Source organism: Ostrea edulis, chromosome 1 (assembly GCF_947568905.1).
Source record: "Ostrea edulis chromosome 1, xbOstEdul1.1, whole genome shotgun sequence".
NCBI classification, from domain to species: Eukaryota; Metazoa; Mollusca; class Bivalvia; order Ostreida; family Ostreidae; genus Ostrea; species Ostrea edulis.
The window spans coordinates 12,031,864-12,055,942 of record NC_079164.1 but is presented as its reverse complement, the minus strand read 5'-3'; the positions used below and the strand labels follow the sequence as shown (position 1 = coordinate 12,055,942).

The 24,079-nt window shown below is 35.1% G+C and overlaps 2 protein-coding genes across 9 annotated transcripts in view; one reads left to right on the top strand and one right to left on the bottom strand.

The window, feature by feature from the left end:
* The window catches only part of LOC125664077 (uncharacterized), a 40,643-nt gene extending 35,407 nt beyond the window's left edge, over positions 1 to 5,236 (bottom strand). For all 4 annotated transcript variants that reach the window (XR_008799603.1, XM_056152688.1, XM_056152690.1 and 1 more), the window contains exons 1-2: positions 5,139 to 5,236; positions 1,531 to 1,570 (exon numbers count right to left, since the gene is read on the bottom strand). Coding sequence is in view for 3 of the 4 variants with exons in the window: in XM_056152688.1 (XP_056008663.1) it covers positions 1,531 to 1,570; positions 5,139 to 5,159 (61 nt within the window). In the remaining variant the exon portion in view is untranslated. The remainder of the gene's footprint in view (positions 1 to 1,530; positions 1,571 to 5,138) is intronic.
* A 4,448-nt stretch (positions 5,237 to 9,684) lies between these two features.
* Positions 9,685 to 23,102, top strand: LOC125664076 (uncharacterized). 5 transcript variants are annotated; one of them, XM_056152687.1, is made up of 7 exons: positions 9,685 to 9,812; positions 13,430 to 13,469; positions 15,155 to 15,361; positions 16,492 to 16,572; positions 19,557 to 19,620; positions 21,885 to 21,928; positions 22,889 to 23,102. In XM_056152687.1, exons 1-7 carry the CDS (start codon positions 9,792 to 9,794, stop codon positions 22,894 to 22,896), a joined length of 465 nt encoding a protein of 154 aa, XP_056008662.1. In that variant the 5' UTR covers positions 9,685 to 9,791; the 3' UTR covers positions 22,897 to 23,102. The 5 variants fall into 5 exon arrangements, 4 of the variants coding, with proteins under 4 accessions (XP_056008662.1, XP_056008659.1, XP_056008660.1 ...); XR_008799602.1 differs by having other exon boundaries at positions 9,687 to 9,812; positions 16,462 to 16,572; positions 21,885 to 22,215; XM_056152685.1 differs by having other exon boundaries at positions 9,687 to 9,812; positions 16,462 to 16,572.
* The last annotated feature ends 977 nt before the right edge of the window (positions 23,103 to 24,079 follow it).

The window sequence follows — 24,079 nt, the reverse complement described above, 5'->3', positions numbered from 1 at the left end:
GCATAAGGTGCGCATTTCAACAAATCAAGCCTCCTCGGTGATGCTCAAGCCGAAATATTGGAAATCCGAAATAACAGTAAACTTGTAAGAACTAAAAAGAAAAACAGAGTGCCAAAGACTGGAGTCAAATTTGTCTAAGAATCATAGCTATGCATGAGGGAGATAATCCTTAATTTTGAAATTAATTTCTAAATTTTATCATGCACCGCAATAAAATATCATTCAAGCTTATCTGTATTGATTTAAGCACACAATTTAAAGCAGAGTGGATAGTTATAAAACCGGTTGGAGACATTTAAAGATACCTTACACCTACAATATAAGTAAGTCATTGATCAGGTGACGTGTTTGTACCTGTCCGTGTACAAGGTAAATTCTGTCTATTTCTACAGTTATAATGGCTTTATTGGGTACATCCTATGTTATCCTGGCGAACATTAAACAATTAAATGTTATTGATATAAATCTCTAGCTGTGACCTTCAATTCGACTTTTAGATATATCGACGACGTTTTGTCTATTAATAATGATAGCTTTCATTCATATGTCAATTTGATATATCCCCGTGAGCTCGAAATAAAGGATACCACAGAGTCGTCCACTTCTGCTTCATACTTAGATATTTTTTTGAAAGTAGACATTAACGGCAAACTGACAACTCAACTGTATGACAAACGGGATGATTTCAGCTTCTCCATCGTCAACTTCCCATATTTGTGTAGCAATATTCCATTATCACCTGCATATGGTGTTTATATATCTCAACTGATTCGATATGACAGAGCTTGTTCTGGATATAGTCAGTTTTTAAATCGAGGTAAGCTACTGACAAACAAGTTGATGGTACAGGGATTTCAACAGTCTCGATTGAAGTCAGCATTTCGCAAATTCTATGGTCGTTATAACGATCTAGTTCGTCAATACAATCTCGCATTGGGTCAAATGCTGTCTGACGTGTTTCATACCGATTGTTAAGCCGTTCTTGGCACACTGATTTTGACTGCGGATAACTCCGTTTACCTGATCAGGATATAGGGCTCACAACGGGTGTGACCAGTCAACAGGGGATGCTTACTCCTCCTAGGCACCTGATCCCACCTCTGGTGTGTCCAGGGGTCCGTGTTTGCCCAACTATATATTTTGTATTGCTTGTAGGAGTTATGAGATTGATCACTGTTCGTTATCTTCACCTTGCACAAGTAAGTGACATCGAGGAGTTTCAAAGATATTTACTCCGGCAAGCAGTTGAACATTGGACAGTTCTAAGTGAAACTTCATTCTGATACCTGCAATTGATCTAAAGCAGATCTCAATTCATAATAAAATTCATAAATAGCCCTATGTGGTTCTTTCGCAAAAAACCCAACGGGACGACCATGCAGGTTTCAAGAGAAGGATTTGAATGGGGACGTCATCGATATTTGTACTCGAATTTCGGTATTCTTTCACTAAATAAAATAAATCGAAATAAGGTATTCAGTTTCTATGAAGTTGTAAAATGATATATCTTTATGTACGTATCAGCTATACCTGTGTAGAAGATTGATGTTTTCCATTTTAATGCACAGACCTGAAAGATATAAATAGAAGATGGTATTAAAATGTTACAACACACTTATACGAAAAGCAATGTGTGAAACTTCCAGATTAAAGGATAAATGTTATAACACATCTGTCATTAACAAAATGTAAAAAAAAAAAGCCCTGTTCGGAAAGTAGTCAAATGAAAGGTGAAGATATCGAACAGTGATCAATCTCATAACTCGTATAAGCAATACGAAATAGATAGTTAGATAAAGACGAACCCTTGAATATAGCAAAGGTTTGGTCAGGTGCCTAGAAGGAGTAAGCATCCCCTGTCGACTGGTCACACCCGCCGTGAGCCTATATATTTATAAGGTCAACAGAGTAATCTGTAGTAAAAATTAGTGCGTAGAACGACCTAGCAATCGGTATGAAAGACGTCAGACAGCATTTGATCCAATGACAGGTGGTATTGGCAAACTACATCGTTGTAGCTACCGTACAATTTGCGAAATTCAATAGCCTGCCTCGATTTAAAAACTTATCATACACAGAATAAGCTCTTGTTTATCGAATCAGTTAAGAGATATAAACATAATATGCAGGTGATAATGGAATATTGCTACATAAATATGGGAATTTGACGGTGGAAAAGCTGAGGTCATCCCGTTTGTCATAACGTCGAATAGTTAGTTTGTCATTAATATTAGAGATGACATGAATTCATAAATACGTACACATTTCTCCTCTTATATGCCATATTTACTCTATCCGTATGTACCCCAAATGTGTTTGTCAGAACTGAGTGATTTTTCTAGGTGGACTCGACAAGTGCACATATCCGAAAGCAATATATGGGGAACGAGAAATAAATAAAATCCCATTTAAAAACATCATGCTTTGCTCAAAATTACAAAATATATATTGTGCATTAGTGAAATATTTTGAAAGTTTAGATGATTTAGACAAAATGTGAAAAAAGCTTTTCTTGTATGCTTGCAAGTGCATGCAAGCATTTGCAGTTTCTTATGAAATGATGTGGAGAAATTGTTTTCCAATTATATACTGATAGAATGGAATAATCAAAGAGCATAAAATATACATTTTTCACTTCAATTCTTGCAAAATACAGGTGAATATGCATAGGTAATGCACGTGGCATACACGCCAAAATAAAAACAACGCATCCCATGCGACATCTATTTACCGATATCAGAGAAGTACACTTAACGACTTTAGATTTTCATTCCACAAAACAAAATATACTCCATTTGTATCTTAACATGCGGGACTTTACAACACGCTGTCATTCCATTATACAGACGGTAACACACGTCACTCGTGCCAATCATGGTGTCTTCAATCAGGAGAGATATCAAGATTTGAATATTTTTCCTGTATCGGATGTTTGAATGGTTAGGGGTTTTGCAGTTTATAGAAATCAGGAATTAGATAATGCACGTACATATACACTGAGCATCTGGTTGGGTATACTGCGTGCACAATTCAAAATATTTATCGATGATCACACACAAATGTAGATATATAAATAAGGGAATAATGATCGGAAATAGACATCTGGGTGAAAATAAGGGTATTATATTCGCAACCCCAAATAAACAGCTGATTGCACAAATACATATATGAAAGGTAAAGATAACGAACAGTGATTAATCTCATTACTACTATAAGCAGTACAAAATAGAGAGTTGGGCAAACACGGACCCTTGGATATACCAGGCATGAGATCAGGTGCCTACGAGGATTAAGCATCCCCTGTCAATCGGTCACACCCGCCGTGAGCCCTAACAGAGTTATCCGTAGTTAAAATCAGTGTGCCAGGAACGGCCTAACAATCTGTATGAAACACGTCAGACAGCATTTGACCCAATGATAGGTTGTATTGGCAAACTAGATCGTTATAACGACCATATAATTTGTAAAATGCTGACTTCAATCGAGACTGTTGAAACCCCTGTATCATCAACTTTGTCAGTAGCTTGCCTAGATTTAAAAACTGACCACACGCAGAACAAGCCCTTGTGTATCGAATCAGTTGAGAGATATAAACACCATATGCAGGTGATAATGGAATATTGCTACATAAATATGGGAAATTGACGGCGGAGAAGCTAAAATCATCCCGTTTGTCGTAAAGTTGAGTTGTTAGTTTGTCGTTAACATCTATTTTCACTAACATGTCTAAGTGTGAAGCAGAAGTGGACGATTCTGTGTTGTCTTTTATTTTGAGCCCAACGCCCCGAGCAGCTAGAGTACCTCGTAGTCAAAATCAGTGTGCATAGAACGGCCTAACAACCAGCACAAACACGTCTGACAGCCTTTACACAATGACAGGTTCCATTTCTATTGGATCGTACTAACGACTATAGTCTAAACTTTGCGAAATATTGACCCCCAAACGAGACTGTAATGTTTCTCCCCATTGACAAAATTCAGGAAACATAAAAAAAAAATCAATGCGCACATGAAAATGGAACGTAACGCATGTGAATGAACATGCACCGTGGAATATTTTACCCATCGTGATCTGCAAGACGTTTCCACCTTCAGGTATCACGCAAATAATTGTCCAATCAACTGTAGTTCCATTTATCTAAAAGAATAATTTGTTAATGCGCAGCTTTTCTCATTTCCTCCACCTTTCTTTTCTCTTAATTTTTGTACCCCAGATTAGGAAATATTGTGTAATTTGTTGAAATGATCAATTGTATAAAAAACAATAACTATTTGATGTTGGTGCATGTAGCTTGGGCGATTTCTTGAAGTGCGCTTAGACTGTTTACACACATGTGAAAAACACGTGTATTTGAGGATATTCGTGTTTGCAGGTAATTTGTTTGGGGGGATACCGCGTGGGTGTTCTTTAATCCGGTGTCGGCAGACGAGACAGGTAACATTGGATATTTCCAACTGCGTTATTTGGCATCAATTTTACAAACTGATTTTCAATGGGGTTTTTTTCTCTATAGTAATATATAGTGAAATTAATTACTGCCGTGATACCTTCCGATGCACAGCTTCGACAAGTCTAGAACTACCAGTGTACATGTACAAACATGTTGCCATGGGCAGAGACATAAATAACATGTCTGTTTGCACCATGATAAAACAAAATTGAAAGAGAGGTGGCGTGTATTTAAATAGAGGGAGAAACAAAAGTAATAGAATATAACTAATTTCAAATTTACGTCTTCACTTCGATCGACTTCGTTCATTATTGCTTCCTGTAAAGTAAAATATTGTCTGGTATGCCCTCTATTAGATTTTGACTTTACACTCTGACTAAAAACCCTTTGTTATGTTGAAAAATATGAAAGTGGTTATGTTAATACAGCGACAGTTTTCAACACCCAGTACATTTAGCTAATATCTACGAACACAGGAGACATTAGACAACACCCAGTACATTTAGCTAATATCTACGAACACAGGAGACATTAGACAACACCCAGTACATTTAGCTAATATCTACGAACACAGGAGACATTAGACAACACCCAGTACATTTAGCTAATATCTACGAACACAGGAGACATTAGACATTAGACACTGAAACTATCATCTCTGTGTGATCCTAACGTAATGTTCCATACCTTTTCAATTTTAAAATCCATGGCGTAAATTGCTAAATTTAAAATGCAAATTAAAGCCCTTATATCTATTACTTATGATCGCCTCAAACATCGAACCCGAATCTTATCGATTTTCCTAACAGTGAAGATATCATATTACATTTTCTTTGTTGTAAGATGTGTTTTGTTCCATGAAACTTTACAAACATATGAATTATCTATCATTAACACGCGGATTTTACTTTGAAGTAGAGGAAAACTTGGAATATGAAATTAACAGCAAAGTTTTCAATACTGTTCACAAATGTATAGTGAATTCAAGCAGATTCTCATGATAATAATACACTTTACGCTACGTGTACATATAAAATTATAGTATTTATTTAGTCTATGCATATTTGTGACAATTGCTATCAATTAACCTTAGCAAGGAATCCAGTCTAATTCCTTTAGCAAATGCGTATTTTACTTTCCAACAAATAAAATGACGGAAACGAAGCGGAGATAAGAATGAAGGCCAGTTAACAACACGGAATTCTTAATAAGCAATGCATTTAATCAGTACCAAAACTCGGCGTTTCTACGAGACATTCATTTTCCTATTTGTAGGACACTGTCAGGGTTACAAATATCAAATAAAAACTTCCAAATAAAACATGGAATGCTGACACGAGTAGAATACATATGAGAGTTTTTTATGTTTTATTGCAGAATACGTGTAGAATTAAAACAAATTGTGAACGCATCTCATAGAATGCGTGTAGAATTAAAACAAATTGTGAACGCATCTCAAAGAATGTGTGTAGAATTAAAACAAATTGTGAACGCATCTCATAGAATGCGTGAAGAATTAAAACAAATTGTGAATGCATCTCATAGATGCAACACTACGTTTCATTCAAACACCATCTTTTCTACCAAAATGACAAAAGGTTGTCTCTGTTTTAAGATAAATCTGGTATTGGAAATATTAATATTCAAGACAGGGGATGCTTACTCCTCCTAGGCACCTGATCCCACCTCTGGTATGTTCAGGGCTCTGTGCTTGCCCAACTCTTTATTTTGTATTCCTTAAAGGAATAAACATGTGGTGTCAAAACTTATTTCATCATCATGTAGCAGCACTCATCAAATAATAATCGTTTACTGTAAATCTGACATTGTATAATCAAGCATCTGCACGTCTGTTCATTTTCATAGAAGTGTTGATCTGGGGGGGGGGGGGGGGGGTAATGAATTGAGATATTGCTCTAAGCTGCTGATTTTCGACTTCAAAACTGAAATATTTCTTATCCAAATTCCCTATTCAAATAGACCTTCCCAAACCCTTCCCAAGATTGCGTTATAAAAAAAAAATAACCAAACCGATTGTAGTTCATTTTTAATATTCAAGATGAAGATAACGAACAATGATCAATCTCATAACTCCTACAAGCAATATGAAATAGATAGTTGGGCAAACACGGACCCCTGACCACACCAGAGGTGGGATCAGGTGCCTAGGAGGAGTAAGCATCCCCTGTTGACCAGTCACACCCGTTGTGAGCCCTATATCCTGATCAGGTAAACGGAGTTATCCGCAGTCAAAATCAGTGTGCCAAGAACGGCTTAACAATCGGTATGAAACACGTCAGACAGCATTTGACCCAATGATAGGTTGTACGGACGAACTAGATCGTTATAACGACCATAGAATTTGCGAAATGCTGACTTTAATCGAGACTGTTGAAATCCTTGTACCATCAACTTGTTTGTCAATAGCTTACCTCGATTTAAAAACTGACTATACCCAGAACAAGCTCTTGCATATCGAATCAGTTGAGATATATAAACACCATATGCAGGTGATAATGGAATATTGCTACACAAATAAGGGAAGTTGACGATGGAGAAGCTGAAATCATCCCGTTTGTCATACAGTAGAGTTAATTTCTTTATAAAGTGGCAGATTTAGGAGAAATGATGCAATGCCCCCTTTTTTGATTGAATTTTTTTTTATGAACATGTTCAATTTGTGTCATCCTTTGGGACGAAAAATGTACCATCTTGTTACATTCCCACCTCCCTTTTGAATTTCTTTTTGGCTTCTCAAGAAGATTTTGTCATGCATGTGCAACTGTATCAATATCGGAACACAGATTGTTTGGATTATTTTTTTAAACAAAAGGTAAAGATAACGAACAGTGATCAATCTCATAATCCTGTAAGCAATACAAAATATATACATGTAGTTGGGCAAACACGGACCCCTGGACACACCAGAGGTGGGATCAGGTGGCTTGGAGTAAAACAAATGAGTTTGTGCATAAGAAGATTCGAGTCAAATATTTTAATATTCTGGTTACTTTCAGATTTGAATTTTTGATGACGTAGAACAAGTTTGATTGGTATATCTTTATATTTGACCTAGGTATATATTGGTGTTGATTTTCTAAATTCTGTAGCCTAATGCATTCTTTCAATGAAATTTTAAGACATCTAAATGCATTCATACTGAATATGATTTTTAGGTGTTTATCATGAACATTTACGCTCAAAATGCAAAGACAGAGAAAATTTCAGGCTTACATATTTCCAATGAAAGGTGAAAACAACGAATAGATATTAATCTCATAACTCCTATAAGAAATACAAAATAGAGAGTTGGGCAAACAGGAACCCCTGGACATACCAAAGGTGGGATCAAGTGCCCAGGAGGAGTAAGCATTTCCTGTTGACTGGCCATACCCGTCGTAAGCCCTATGTCTTGATCAGGTAAACGGAGCTATCCGTAGTCAAAATCAGTGTGCCAAGAACGGCCTTACAATCGGTATCAAACACATCAGACAGCATTTGACCCAATGATAGGTTGTACTGGCAAACTAGATCATTTGCAAAATGCTGACTTTAAACGAGACTGTTGAAACCCCTGTAACATCAACTTATTTGTCAGTAGCCTACCTCGATTTAAAAACTGATCATACTACGCAGAACAAGCTCTTGTGTATTGAATCAGTTGAGAGATATAAACACCATATGCAGGTGATAATGGAATATCGCTACATAAATACGGGAAGTTGACGATGGAGAAGCTAAAGTCATCCCGTTTGTCATAAATGTTTTAATGCTATCTAAAATATTTTTTACATATTAATCACTAGGAAAAGAAAATATTCAAATGTTCTGTTTGGTGTGTTTTTTAAAAGTGTTGTAGAGAAGAGAAATTTGATTTGTTTAAAGTAATGCAGATGTGAAATTTTGAATGAGGTAGATGATGCTCGGTTGATTATATCTTTTTATCAAACTCATGTAGATACCTATATTTTTTGGTTAGATTTCTACCTATGAATACATTCTTTGAAATGAAATAAAAAGTTTTAAAATCTAGTCATGTTCAGCATATTATACTGACCATTTTCTTCAAAAGTATGTGGTGAAAATGCCATTTTTAAAGGGTCTGCATCGTCGCAAACCACGGGTTATTTCACGAATAGAATGAAACAATAACCCGTGGTTTGCGGCGATGGAGGGACTGAGGAAACGCGCTTTGTTTTGTTGACTACGGATAACTCCGTTTACCTAATCAAAGTATAGGATCCTCGTCGGTGTGACCAGTCGACAGGGGATACTTACTCCTCCTATGCATCTGATCCCACCTCTGGTATATCCGAGGTCCTTGTTTGCCCAGATCTCTATTTTGTATTGCTTATAGGAGTTATGAGATTGATCGCTATTAGTTATCTTCACCTTTTATTCAAATCATATCCTGTTTGTTTTCTACGGGTCTTTTTTTATCTATCACTGCAAAATGTTGGATATATTGGTTTTTCAAGATTGGGAAGTTCTGAGATTGTTCCCACGGAAACCAATTCATATATCTACATAAAAGTTGTCTTTTTTTAAACAGGACCGACCTCCTTTCTATAATTGAGCTACTTTTATATTTAAAAAAATCAAATTACTTTCATTGCAGCATCACATTCCCTTAACGCCATTGCGCTTGAATTATATTTTCATTACGTAGGAGTACACAATGTCATTGCACTGTTTTGATCTTTACGCCAATATGCGTATGCTATAAACGGTTCGGGTTCGATATTTGAGGTAATTATAAGTGATACATGATACGAGAACATTCTCTACCCAGAGTCCCATGCGCTCCTCGCACAACACCTCTGACAACGGCTTTTTACAGAAATCTTGTAAAAGTTTCTTTGATCCAACATTTATGTTTTGGACTAAATATTTAGTCATATTATGATATGTTTTTGGTGCAATTAAATTGATGCGTACTGTAAATTGTTTAAAATCGCCGTTTTCTGATCATAAATTTGGAACTACTTCGTAATATGCGTATGAATGTAGGATATACACGTGGTGGAGATTTAAATGTAAACATGGAATCAAAAGTAAGAAAGGCTGTAAAAATACGATAAAACTTGTAAAATAAGAGACAAACAGCTAAATGGTAAATATGCACTTATTAAAGTGTCAGTTGGTCATGAAAAGAGCCTAATGTATCACCTGTTGCCTGAACTTTTAAAGGGAAAGGATGTTTATATCATGTGATTATATTGTCACGTGATTCCAAGCGTTGACAGAGGTGTATGTGAAGCTTGCGTAACGCGCCCTCTGGTGAGAGAATGGATACGAGAAGGCGAATAAGGAAATAGAATAACTTCAGCAACCCACGCCATGGATTTTGAAATTGAAAAGGTATGGAACATTACGTTAGGTTGACACACAGTTTTAGTTCTTCTGTGTTCATAGATATTAGGTTTTTGTTCTAGGTACTGAAAAATATCACTGTAATAGCATAACAACTTTATGATATTCTTCAACATAACAACTGGTTTTGTTCAATTCAGTATGTAAAGTCAATATCTAATACAGGTATATGTAGTGAGTTCGATTGCATATACGCTATTATGTGTATGGTGTACAGGAGATTACTCTTACTAATTGTTTCCCGGATTTGTATACCTGGATGTGGACCAAGTTATATGTGTGTCTACTGTAAATAAGCATACCACCCATGGTTCTCTGCGTCTCCGCACACAGAGACAGTACTATATACCGCATAACACATACCGTTTTTGGTTAATGTACGTCCGCGATTGCAACGCGGCCTAATTGCATAACACAATAAGTGCACTTATCATCAGAGGTTTCATTTGATAAAAAAAAAAAATTCATAAATGAAATTTTGTTTGCGTGCAAACGAACTCTGACGGAAGTTTGGTAAATAAGATTTATGTACAATGTAAACAACAACCACTGAGCATAACGAGTGAAGGGACAGGAATGCATCGCGATTTCGACAAAATCTTCTCTGGCGCTTTATTTCGTCAAAAACACAACAGCACCCGTCTATGACCCTAAAATTCAAAATCACTTTCGAAATCAACGTACTAATGGGAGTTGATTTTATGTCTAGATTTGCACCAGATGCTTCTGGGAATGAGAATTATTTTTAAAAAGAAATTGAGAAGTACCCTCAAAAGTTCTAAACTTATGCATAAAGGTACATATATACATGTATTGTATCTCTTTATCAATCAAAGCGCAATTATTTATGCTAGATACATATCGACACTGGTAAATTAACACATTGTCTGGATTGTATTTTACTATTTCAACATATCATAATTCTTAGGTTTATGCTAATTCGTAATAAAAAAAATCAAAAAAAAAATCTACAACTATTTTTTTTTAAAATGGGGGAAAGAATTGACATGACTTACACAACTAAATAATTATTTGTTGCTTAAAGTGCAAGAACTTAAATCTCAGATATTTACTTATCTTTTATCTTTAGAATTGTATATGATCTTACTTAAATTTTAAATCATTTCCTGGAGCTCTATGCAAATCATCTAGGAAAATCACCTTGAACGTAACTTTGCAAGCATCAACTATTGACAGTAAAATATCTATGTGAAAATGCGAAGATAACGAACAGTGATCAATCTCATAACTCCTATAAGGAGTCATAAATCAGTTGACGCTACTATCATCGCCAACCGATTGATTTACCGATTGTTGACACGTGTGTACATGTACAGTGTATATGTATCTTTGAATTTTGAAAGGTCCACGTAGCTGTTATAGAGAATACGCAGAAACCGCAATTTCAAAGAAACCGATTTTTTTCTAGGCCCACGCTACAACGTTGTGTGAAATATTGCTGTTGACATTAGATTGTATTTCTAGTGGTATTTTGGATGTTTTTCAATTTACATATTCAATATTGACCAACGGTAGAAAAGTTAATTTTTACAGAAATTATACGTTTAAACGTGTAATACGTATTGTTTTACAAACTACATGTATTCGGTCCTACTAAACAGAGTACGAAAGAGTACTTTAGAGTACGCTAGTAAAATTTCATAATTTAATGCAATTTAACTGCTGTTCGTAGATGTTCTTACTTTAGTTTAACCTAATAAATGTATATCTGGAATATATTGTGTTTGTTTTCATTATTTTAGGAATTATTGTAAGTTAAAGTTTACCGTTTGATTCCGATCCCGATCAAATTTAATACTTTTTCAAAACAAACTACTAATAATCGGGATGCCGTAAATCTTCAATACATTTAATGTTTTCTGGTTAAAATATCACTAAAATACCAAATACTTTTGACAAATATTGCACTTTTATTTTATAATCATCTTTATTTAAGTGGTATACATACAAATAAACAATTGAATTGCATTAAATATTGAAATTTTACTAGCGTACTCTAAAGTACTCTATCGTACTCTAACGTACTCTGTTTAGTAGTACCCACATGTATTTGCTGCTAGAGCTGAATATTGCATCTGTTTGTAAAGAAATGATAACTTTAGGTCCACACCTTTTTTAGTCGAGTGACTGCATAATCGACTCCCAGAATAGTCTCATGCAACCAAATGTTGTGTGAATATCGCTGTTGACATTAGATTGTATTTCTAGTGGTATTTTGGATGTTTTTCAATTTACATATTCAATATTGACCAACGGTACAAAAGTCAATTTTACAGAAATTATACGTTTAAACGTGTAATACGTATTGTTTTACGAACTACATGTAATTGCTGCTAGAGCTGAATATTGCATCTGTTTGTAAAGAAATGATAACTTTAGGTCCAAACCTTTTTGAGTCGAATGACTGCATAGAGGAGTTAATAAAATCGACTCCCAGAATAGTCTCATGCAACCAAACGCTCAGCTTCTGCTTTCTCCGTAAATCTCCGACGAGCAGAGAGTCTGATAAAGACACGTGATAACGTTTGTATCGCCAGAACGAGGCTAACCGTACCAAAATTTCGGTACATGTATTTGATTTGATTGGTTGATTCAACACACCTTCAAAATAACGACTACTGAAGAAATTTGTAACAGATTGAATTCGCCGTGTAAGCTTAAGCATTTAAAACTATAGCGTTTATAAAAACTTTTGTTAAAAGAAAGGATTTATTTGCTGTTCTACCCACAGGAAATGGTAAAACCGTTTTATCAAATTTATTTTAGGAGGCAAAAGTGAAAGTACAATTTCCAGCTGAAACAGACCGCAATTTGTTTCTATTGTACATGTAGTAATGATTTTCCCATTAGTATCACTAATAAAGGATCAACTAATTAGATCAAATCCCGGACCTGACTGTTTATGTCGGAGAGAATAAAACCGAAACTAAATTTGCGCTCCCTAGTGGTAACAGTTATTACTGCACATGACATGTTTCTAAACTTATGAAAAAAGAAAATATGTTAAGAATTTTTTTACATTATATTTATGAGACAGCAACTCAAGAATACAACGATATAAGGCCTCAACCGTGCACAGCTTTTTGTGCGCCGTAAATCGAAGGTTTTTTTAAGGGGTGGATCTGTAGCTCTCTGTTATGTCAAAATATTTTTTCAGAGAGCTACAGTTCTGCAGCTAATTTGGTCTATGATGAATTTTTTGAATTTTTATGTACATTTTTCGAAAGTCTTTTAAATTTTCACATGAAAAAATATGAAATTCGTCACCTATTTCGGAATACACAAATTACATTTTGTTTCTGCTCTGGGAATACCATACCATCTCCCAGTTTCTATTGGTAAGCGGTGATTTGTCGTTTTGAATCTTGTAATTTTACGTATTATATAAATATCCAAATTTGTTAAGATATAATTTTGATATTTAAATTCAGAATTTGTAAACAAGTTGTAAATTATCCAATGAAATATTGCAGAGTTAATCTGGAAATTACTTTTGACTATTTCAAAACTGAGATTTCTCTACATTTTGTTAATGAAAGGTGCGTTATAACATTTTAATACCATCATATATTTATATCTTTCAGGTCTGCGCATTAAAATGGAAAATGTCAATCTTCTACACAGGTATAGCTGATACGTACATAAACATGCAAGAAAAAACCTACCTTCTTTTTTCGATTTTTTTTTTCTCCTTTCGATTTATCTATAGTGATATCGATGGCGTCTCGATACAAATCCTGCTTTTGAGACCTGCATGTTGGTCCTATTGTATTCTTACTGCGGTTTTCTTGCGAGAGAACCTCAATAGCCGCGAACATGACGTAGACATTAGTTGATTATGAATTGAGGTCTGCATTATATCAACTTCGTCAACATCCCATATTTATGTAACAATATTCAATTATCACCTACATATGGTGTTTATATCTCTCAACTGATTCGATACGCATGTGCTTCTTCTGCGTATGATCAGATTTGAAATCGAAACAGGCTACTGACAAACAATTTGATGTTACAGGGGTTTCAACAGTCTCGTTTAAAGTCAGCATTTCGCTCATTCGTTGGTTGTTATAATGATCTAGTTTGTCATTATAGCACATCATTGGGTCAAATATACTGTCTGATGTGTTTATACCAATTGTTAGGCCGTTCGGGCACACTGATGTGACTACGGATTACCCCGTTTACCTGATCAGGAATATTAAAAATATAAAAGAATTATAACGAATCCAAAGGACTCGTACAAGTCATTTCTTGTAAACAATAACACTTTTATACCGGTCCCGGAGTTTTCACATATTATTTTACAAAAGAAGAAAATAATATGATCAATTTACTATCAGAATGCAGGCATGAGATGTCATACCTAAGTTAATGAGAAATGGGGCTCAAATATCCTGATATATTTTATTTTTATTGAATTTATATGGGACCGGGACCGAAGACCGGGTTTTAGTCACGGGACCGAGACCGAAGACCGAGACCGGGTTTTAGTCAGTACCCATGCATACGTCTAAAGTTTTGGCACTTCGCTGGTGACGTCTCTACCACAGGCACTCTCTATAATAAATAAAAAAAATGTCTTCCTGTAAATATAATATAATGAATGCTATGTTTACAGGAAGACAATTTTTTATTATAGATATTTAAAACGCCGAGTACCTGTGGTCTCTACATACATGTAAGTGAACCATTTTTAGAAGGAACGTAAAATAACATACTGATAAACAAATACATTTGTGATGGGCTTACGGTCATCAAATTCAACAATACTGAGATCCTTACACAATTTTTCGTGTAAAATACATTCATTCTTATAAGATTTGTACCATTACATTACATATATTTCAATATACACCACACAATCATTCTATCACACTGTACGCTGAGCAATCATACTTAATCTGATGACGCGTTGTTAAATAAATGAAGTCATGAACATCGACAGAACGACAACACCTTTACTCGTAGTGTCCTTTTACTTTCTAAACGCTTGACCCTGACACTGCATGAGAAACATTTGTGTGACTAGATGTCGTGTAATCCTGCGATTGCGCATGTGTGACGGCGTGACGTGTGATAGGGCTGTCGCGCCAGGAGATGTATCACAAATTCATTTATATATACACTGTATAAGTGTGTATATTGATAGAATATTTGGAATCGTTTCACTTCTGCCCGGACACCATGATTGATGTTGACGACTCGGTTCAAGACATTTACATTTCTAAAATATCTGGAATTAAATGAATGACCTTCCAGAATACACGTTGAGTTGTATGATTAAAATAATGACTTAATTTTTGTAGACATACGAATCCTACTCCTCTTAGTACACATAATTCACGGACGAGAAATTTTCTACCCGGTTCAGTCCTGCACCGACATCACGCTGGCACAAATCCCAGAGGAGGTGTATCAGAAATGTCTAGAAAATGACCGGGTCATTCACTGTTTGCCAAATGACGACGACGTGTTGGGACTTAGCTGTTTCTCTATTGTCTGGATAGCAAAAGGTACGTCAATGATTTCTGATCACATGGTTCACGAATAAAAATTATTGAAATTTATTCAAATGATTTCGCTGTCTATAAGCTAATCTACACTACTTTATTTTATACCCAATCCACACACTTCAAGTTTTAAATCATTGGATAATTTAAACGGAAATTAATACATGCATTAAATTTGTCAATATCTGAGAGATTCAAATCGAATTCTGCAATAATTCGTTGGATATGTAAGCGTTCAGTTGAGCCAGAACCTCGATCTTCCACTATTAAACGATTAAATTTAACTCATTTTACAGTTTGATATCAGAGGATCGTATTTAAAGTATTGCCTAAATAGTTAAAGTATTGCCCAGATATGTGAAAATATTTAGAAATCATTCAAAAGCCCGCAAATCAAGGCAATGGACAAAAAAATCTAAAATGAACAAATACTTGTGTAAATTGACAAATGTAAATCCGTAATCTATATTCACCCATGTATCAGTCCAGTTACGAGTCTTTGGAGCAAACAGGGGGTCACAACAGGCAAAATGTTAAACAGACTGAGAGATAGACGGTAAACATCTCTAAAGTATTCTGATAACAGTGATACTTGAAAAAGGAAGATACAAACACCCTCTTTCTATCAAGATTGAATAATTGTTTCATGTGCAGCAGTATGATCTAAAAGTATATAAAGATTGAACACCCTTTTAGCTCGCCTGAACCAAAGTTTCAGATAACGGTTTTTTTTTTTTTTACCAAGTTCGTCTGCCAAGCTTTATGCCTGTCAATTTTTTTGGAATAAAAAATTAGTAATGCCTTTTTAAACCTTGTAATTGTTTTTAGTGCTGCACAAATGGTTACATGGTTTTAAAAAACACTCTAAGCCAGGACGATGTGTTAGTCATATTTCAGTTCGATGCATTCTCCAAAAAAACCTTCTTCGTGTTTAACATACGTGTATATCGACTAGCCTAATTACGGAGAAATCACGTGTGTGATTATTGCGTTCAAATATGAAGTTACATGTATTGATGAGGATTCGGAGATTATGTTTGGTTTTATTCACGTAACTGACACACAAAAACATCATGTGTCAGATTTCATATCAAATATCACAGGTAAATGTCCGTATTACAACAATTATCAAGGAAACCTGGATGAGAAGCCATGCACAGGGGATGCTGAACTTTGCCCTCCAAAACAGTTCAAGTCTCCATCGTCAGTCTTATGTAAGTAGCGATTATTAACCTTTGAAAGGTATAGATTTGTTTTACATAGCTACACATACTTTGTATACTGTATTTAAGCTTGCATTCGTGGTAGCTCAATGGTAGAGCGCTCGCTTTGTAACTGGGAGGGAGGTCGTGAGTTAAGAGTCCTGCTCGTGCGATGGCCGCGTCAAACCTAAAACGTAAACCTAGCTAGTGACCCCTCATTAGACAAACGCTCGGCATTTAGAAGTGAGAGCCATGGGTCTTTGGGATATGACCTTACAAACGAAGCACCTTTGTCACAGTAGGCGTTGAAATGATAAAGAACCCTCACTGTCACGGCCCATAAGTGCTAAGCATAGGATTCCATACATAGCTGGTGACGTCTCCATATCTCCAACAACTTCTGGTAAAGGTGTCAAACATACAAACAAGTAAAAGTTTGCATTCTAGCTGTAATCTTGCAAATAAAAAAATGGAAAAAATTATGTTCTGTTCAATGTAAATTCAAAAGACATCAATTGATCGTGCATCGATGAACCAATTCAAAGAGCATGAAAGAGACTGTGAATTTAGTCAGAGACTACTCCTTTCAAAGGCAACCAGTGTACAGCAAATATATCTATCCGGCACAGAAAAGAAAACAAAAATTTCGCTGCGGTGTTCCCTTTATGCAATTTATCAATTCAGTGTATATTCATCGTTATTGTTTTCAATAACGTTGGGTTGTTTTTGTTGTTATAATTCTGATTTCTGTTAGCGTTACTCTTTATTCCATCAATGCGGTCTCTGGTGTTAACGATTTGATTTTTGCTTTATTTGCTTCCTATTTTGTTGTGCTCTCAAATGAATTTTCATAGATGTGAAAATCACTGGTGTAATTGTTTGTAGATACATCACAACATGATTCACCGTCTCTCCTATGTCAATCTTTATTTTGTTACTACATAACATTAAGTAACATTATATAGATATATGTATACTTATTTGTGAATATGTTGTAGTCGGTTAAAGAGCCAATTTCAGCTTATGATTATTGTAAAATGTATACAAGTTTCGACTTTAAATAAAGTGTATTTGAGTACTACTTCCGACGCGTTGAGTTTTATGATCTTTACTGCTTTTTATAAATGATATATTATATTGACAAAATATCTGTTCCCTCTGATACTTCTTACCTGCCCTGAAACAGTATTTCTGGTCGAAATTTATCTGGAATGTATCGTTGTTGCCATACTGTTTACGTGCTTGATCTTCAGAACTACAGGGCTTACTTCTACCAAACTCGTACAGATAATCCTTGTTCATAGATCCACAAGTAAATATCAGGGAATTGGTCAACTGTAGGTTGGATCTTCTAATTCTCTACTCTAAAACCACGAGGCTCAACGTGATCTTGCTTACGCGAATAGATTCATTTCATACTTCTGTCTTTAGACGGGACGTTTTATGATACAATAATGACTGTACGTCCGTCCGTCTGTCCGTTCGTTCGGGGTTTTCTGATTTCATTTCTCTGTCACCTATCAAGCTGAAACTTTCTATGTAGAACCTACATAGATCACTCTAGATGGGTCACTCTAGAACATGTTGCCATTTTGATTCATTTCGATCTCCTTTGCTGGAGTTTTGCCCCTTTATTAGAAAATTATTGCTATATGGATGGTACATAAGTTGTCAGGTGAACTCCTCCAACAATTTTCATGTGAGGACCATCTTGTTTTACAGAATGTTTGTATGGATATTGAAGATGTGCATGTGGCAAGGATTTCGATTTTCGTAAATTTTTGAGAAAAGTACAGATTGTTGAACTTAGCCCGTCTTGAGAAAATAGTGCAAAGAGAGTACATGATTTGTTCAATGAACTCCTCCCACAGTTTTCAAGTGAGAACCTTCCTATTTTACAGAGTGTTTATATGGGTATTGAAGGCGTGCATATGGCATGAATTTTGATTTTTTTTCAATTTTTGAAAAAATTACACATTATATTGAACATAGTTTTGAGGAAATATTGAATAGAGAGTACATGCTTTGTCTTTAATTTTTCCTTCCACAGTTTTAAAGTGAGGATCTTCTAAGTTTACAGAGTATTTGTATGTTTATGGAAGATGTGCATGTGGCAAAGATTTTGATTTTCTGCAGTTTTTTCAGAAAATTATAGGTTGTTGAACTTAGTCCATTTTAAGGAAATATTATATTAGATAAAGGACTTGGTTTGCCTTTATAACTCCTCTCGTAGTTTAGAAACTACGGTATTTGTGAATAACTTTAAAATGCATAGTGCAAGGCTTTTGATTCTCAACAAATTTTAAATTTTCTTTGACAATTTGAATATTTACAAGTCGTTGAACTTGATCGAATTTCGGGAAATATTTTACACACAGAACTCTAGGTTTGTCTATCTATCTCCTGTCAGAGTTTTTGGCTAAGACCCTTCATTTACATTTTGCAAAGAAAGTATGTCATAACCTGGGTGATACTACCTGAAACTAAGTTCTACAAATTATGACTTCAGAAAAACAACCTATGTCAGCATTTTCACGTGCGTATTATGTATACATGTACCGTTTGCGGTACTCTTATTTCACGGAGATACTCTACGCCAGGGAAGTTTGATGTGTATGAAAAGTGGAGGATATGTACAACAATATTTTGAAATTAAAAACTTTCAAATTTACTTTATTTAGTCAAAAAATGCAGTTTTAGTAGAAAGTAATCTGAAAACAATTCAAAATCCCTGCTGGTTTCGAACCCGTGATCTACAGTTCAGCAGTCGACGTGCTAACCTACTGAGCTACTCAGATAGGCGATGTTTTTTAAATGAATAGACAAATATTGCTGTTATTCATATTTTCATCCATGTTTTAAAAGAAAGTCAGCCATTATGACGATGTAGAGATGTGGCCGTCAGTGCAACAAATGGATCTTAAAGTTTTACACTTATAGAATTATTGTTTAAATATCTTCTGTTGAACTAGTTCACTACGTTTCGTGTATTTCAGACAAAGGTTGTTATATAAAAGAACCAACAACAAGAGCGACACCTACCATAGCAACGACAACACAGTAAGTATCGACTGAAAGCAGAGAATCATACCATTCAAAGCATGCACCAATGTGTCCCATCTCACGGACGACGTGGTAACAAGTTCATATACACCCTACCATTGTAGTTAAAGTTGCGGTGGTAGTGTTCATAAATACCAAACTTCTAACATCAAATGTTACCCCAGGGCAATATTATAGCAATCAATTTTGTCTGAAATCGGGAATTTCCAAGTTTTCATCAATGTTGAGAGAGTACAACTCTTTAGAAACCTAAATTATTAATGTTTTATTTAAAGGAAAAACACTCAGCAGGAAAAGATACAATTTTCACCAGGTTCGACCCATATTTACTTAAGAAAAACCGGCTTATGACAAATAAGGACACAGGGTACCCTAAAATTTGTAGAAAGATGAAGATAACGAACAGTACTAAATCTCGTAAATCCTATAAGCAATACAAATTAGAGACTTGGACATACACGGACCCCCGGACACACCAGAGGTGGGGTCAGGTGCCTAGGAGGATTAGACGGTTTGTTTATAGGGATGCGGGGTACCAGTCAATAAACTTTTTAATCACCCTTCGTACAGTATCAAATTTTATATTTCATTCACAACATAAGGGACATATCAAACTAAAAGTGGCATCCATGATGGTGATAGTCAACAAAATCATGATTCGATATCGATACAATATCGACGATTTCGACAGGAAATAATATATCAAACAGATCTTTACACACATGATCATTATAGACAACAAGACCATAATTCCATATCGATACAATATCGACGATTTCGACAGGAAATAATATATCAAACAGATCTTTACACACATGATCGATATAGACAACAAGATCGTGATTCGATATTGATATGATATCGATGATTTCGAAAGGAAGAACTTACTAAAAAGTGTCATACACGATTCAGATGATAGTCAACACGATAATGATTCCATGTCGATACCGACGAGACGGGAAACCTGAACATAATAAATCAGATAGATATCTATTGTGTGTTGCTTATAGGAGTTATGAGATTGATCACTGTTCGTTATCGTCACCTTTCATAGAGATAAGATTTCGTCGATATCGACATGACAGAAAACATTAAGAAACGTGATACCATTTCAATACGATACCGACTATACAAACCCTTATGATTACAGCCTCATTACAAAACCCAGTATAGTTGAAATAGTCAATATCGTACTGATATCGTTTCAATATTCTTGATATCGCATCTAAATCATATTTTCTACATAACTCAAAATCCCAGGGTTGGTGCTTTCACAATCTTGGGTATCCTATGCCCTTAAAATACTATGTTTGCTTGAGAATGTCTATTATTTGATCAAACAGCAATGCAAATTGGTCATTGATATATTAAATGCACCAATAAAAAGACATTTTTGAATAATTTTAATTCTTTGGTAATGTTTTCCCATTGAATTTGCAGGAAAAGAATAATGAATATTAAATAACACAAAAATAGACAAAGTTTCACAAAATTCTGTATCTAATTTCTTTTAGGTATCCTTAGGACCTTTTAGGTCCTTAATTTGATTTTACATAAAAATTGGTACGGTATAAGTTTTACATTATGACCCCTGGGTCGAGGCCTCTGCTGGTGGACTGTTAGTCCCCGAGGGTCTCTACAGCCCAGTAGCTAAGTACTTCGTTACTAGCTTGAAAATACGGATGTATATTGAATTGCTGTTATAAAATTTAGAAATTTATTTCAAAATTAAGAATTATCTCCCTCATGCATAGCTCTTATCCTTGGACGAATTTGGCTCCACTTGTTTGACACGCTGTTTTTGACTATATTTAGCTCTAAAATTTCATAGTTATTTCGGATTTCAAACATTTCGGTTGAGTATCACTGAAGAGACATTATTTGTCGAAATGCGCATCTGATGCATCAAAATTGGTACCGTATAAGTTTTACATACATAAGGACGAATTACAAGTACGCAAAAAGCTTAGCATGAAAGTTCTATTTATTCCATACAATATCAAGAGACGTATATTACACATATCTTTTGAAGAGTCATGGGTATGGTGTGGTGGTGGTGGGGGCTATATCATTTGAACATTAAAACTGATTATTGGTAGGACATTTTATTGATTATGATTAGATACTTCTGTAAATGAATCACATATGCTGATAGTTTATATGCATTTTATTTTTTAGATTATTTCAAGCATATCGCAATTTTATCTTAAAAGATGTTGTCTCGTCTCCAAATCAAATTTGTATTCATGTTTTTCTTTCAGTAATGAAACCATGCTGGAAATGACTTCTTCTTTAACAGAAACCGGTATTGAATTTTCTTTATCATCTCTATTCTTTTATTTTTTATGTCTCCGTTTGTTTGTCGCTGTGTTGAAGGTCCATTACATTCCATCATATTAACTCACCCCTTCATGCACCTCATTTCGGTCAGTCAAATATATTTGTGTGCAAATCAGTCGAGCGCGGGTAGTCATTCAAACAACGCCTATCATTGGAAACCACATTTTGAAGATAGTTTTAATATTTCGGTGCTCAGAAACTATCAACACAAGTTTACAGATTTTCACCAGTTACGTATGGGGTGCTTTTGAGGTAAGTTTTATTATGTATTTTATATATAAATACGTTGTGTTGAAATATTCAGTGTATTTTTCCTTATAAATTCAGTATTGTGATGTGAGTATTATTGCATTTAAATGGTAGTAATAAAATGTATTGTGAAATACGTTCGATATACATTTAAAGTACAAGTTCAATATTATGTGTATGTACTTTGTATATGGCTGTTTACCAGTATTTGAGAGTGTTCGAGTGGCTATCTACACTATTGTGTGTATGTATATGGCTGTTTACCAGTATTTGAGAGTGTTCGAGTGGCTATCTACAATATTGTGTGTATGTATATGGCTGTTTACTAGTATTTGAGAGTGTTCGAGTGGCTATCTACAATATTGTGTGTATGTATATGGCTGTTTACCAGTATTTGAGTGTTCGAGTGGCTATCTACACTATTGTGTGTATGTATATGGCTGTTTACTAGTATTTGAGAGTGTTCGAGTGCCCATCTCGTATCATACAGTGTGTAATGCATGGTGTTATATCCTCGTAATAGAGAGTGTTTGGTGATCTGTAGATTGTGATCATCGTTCCTAATATATAGGCCGTATTTTGTTCAGTGTTCCTCGTATTTGGGGCCGTGCATTTTGTATTGTGTCCGTCTTTATTTGTGGCGACAGAATTTTAAATATGAGTTTCCTATCATCAGGTTCTTAATATTAAGCAAGTAAACGAGGGCTGTCAGTAGCAAAGGACTGTAGGACATCGCTGTGCCAGAAACCCTCGCGTCTTGGACCCATTCTAGACGGAAGTTATGAGAAGGATCCAGAGACGTGAGATAGCAGTGACTGATTTATATCTTTGTATTTATATTGAAATGAAATATCTTTATATCTGTACATAGTAAATGGATTGAATCTTAATCTTTATTTATTTATTACAAGCAATAGTATTGAAAAGTGCAAACTATGGCGATATTCGGCTATTGGTGACACGAGGTTCTACGAGTTCTGCAAAATATAGGTATTCTGGAATTCGAAGTGTATCGCAGTCAGCCATTTAATGATTTTATGATAAATAAAGACATGGCGGTCGGAAATCTATACATTGTTATATTACATAAAGATGAAATATAAATCTGTTTGGGTCGGGTGTTTATTTATATAATTTGTAAAATGTTGTGAAATTCTGCAAAACGCGTGTCAATTTAATAAATTATTCACGTACCTACTGCATCTTCCCAAGTCAAGGGTTTCTGATCCGCTCCCCTCCACATTTCAATTGAAATTGAAATTTCCGATATATTGTTTTGACCACAAATATATCGAATAAGAAAAGCATCCTTAGCATCAGTTAATGTAAAACCTGATTACATAAAACAGAGGTAACCCCACTGAGCAGTTCTTGCCACAATATGGTGCAACAAGAGACACAACTACAGAAATCAACTTCTGAAATTCTTTATGATGCTGAATAAATACCACATTAAGTTAACCCCCCACCCCACCCCAACCAGTATACCATCTCTCAATAACTTTCAAAATAAATCAAGGCCTATATGAATTGTATAATGAAAATGATAATGTGATACAATGTAACTGATTAACATTGTTGGCATGGTGTTTATTTGAAACGGACTATAGCTGACTGGGCTATGTGGACTACAGGTAGCTCTAAAGATAAGGGTTTTTCAATACAGCAGAAACAGCCAAACAAAATTGGAAACACGTATTTTTTTATCAATACAAACTCGATGGCAAGTAAGGAATGTTTACAAAAACAATTTTTTTATATTTATGAATTTTCACCATGACCAATGTAAACGCTCAACAAATGTATGTAGTAGTTTCCGCAAGCTTGTGTTTACAACTCCATTTGAAAACTTGCTTTTGAAACTCGC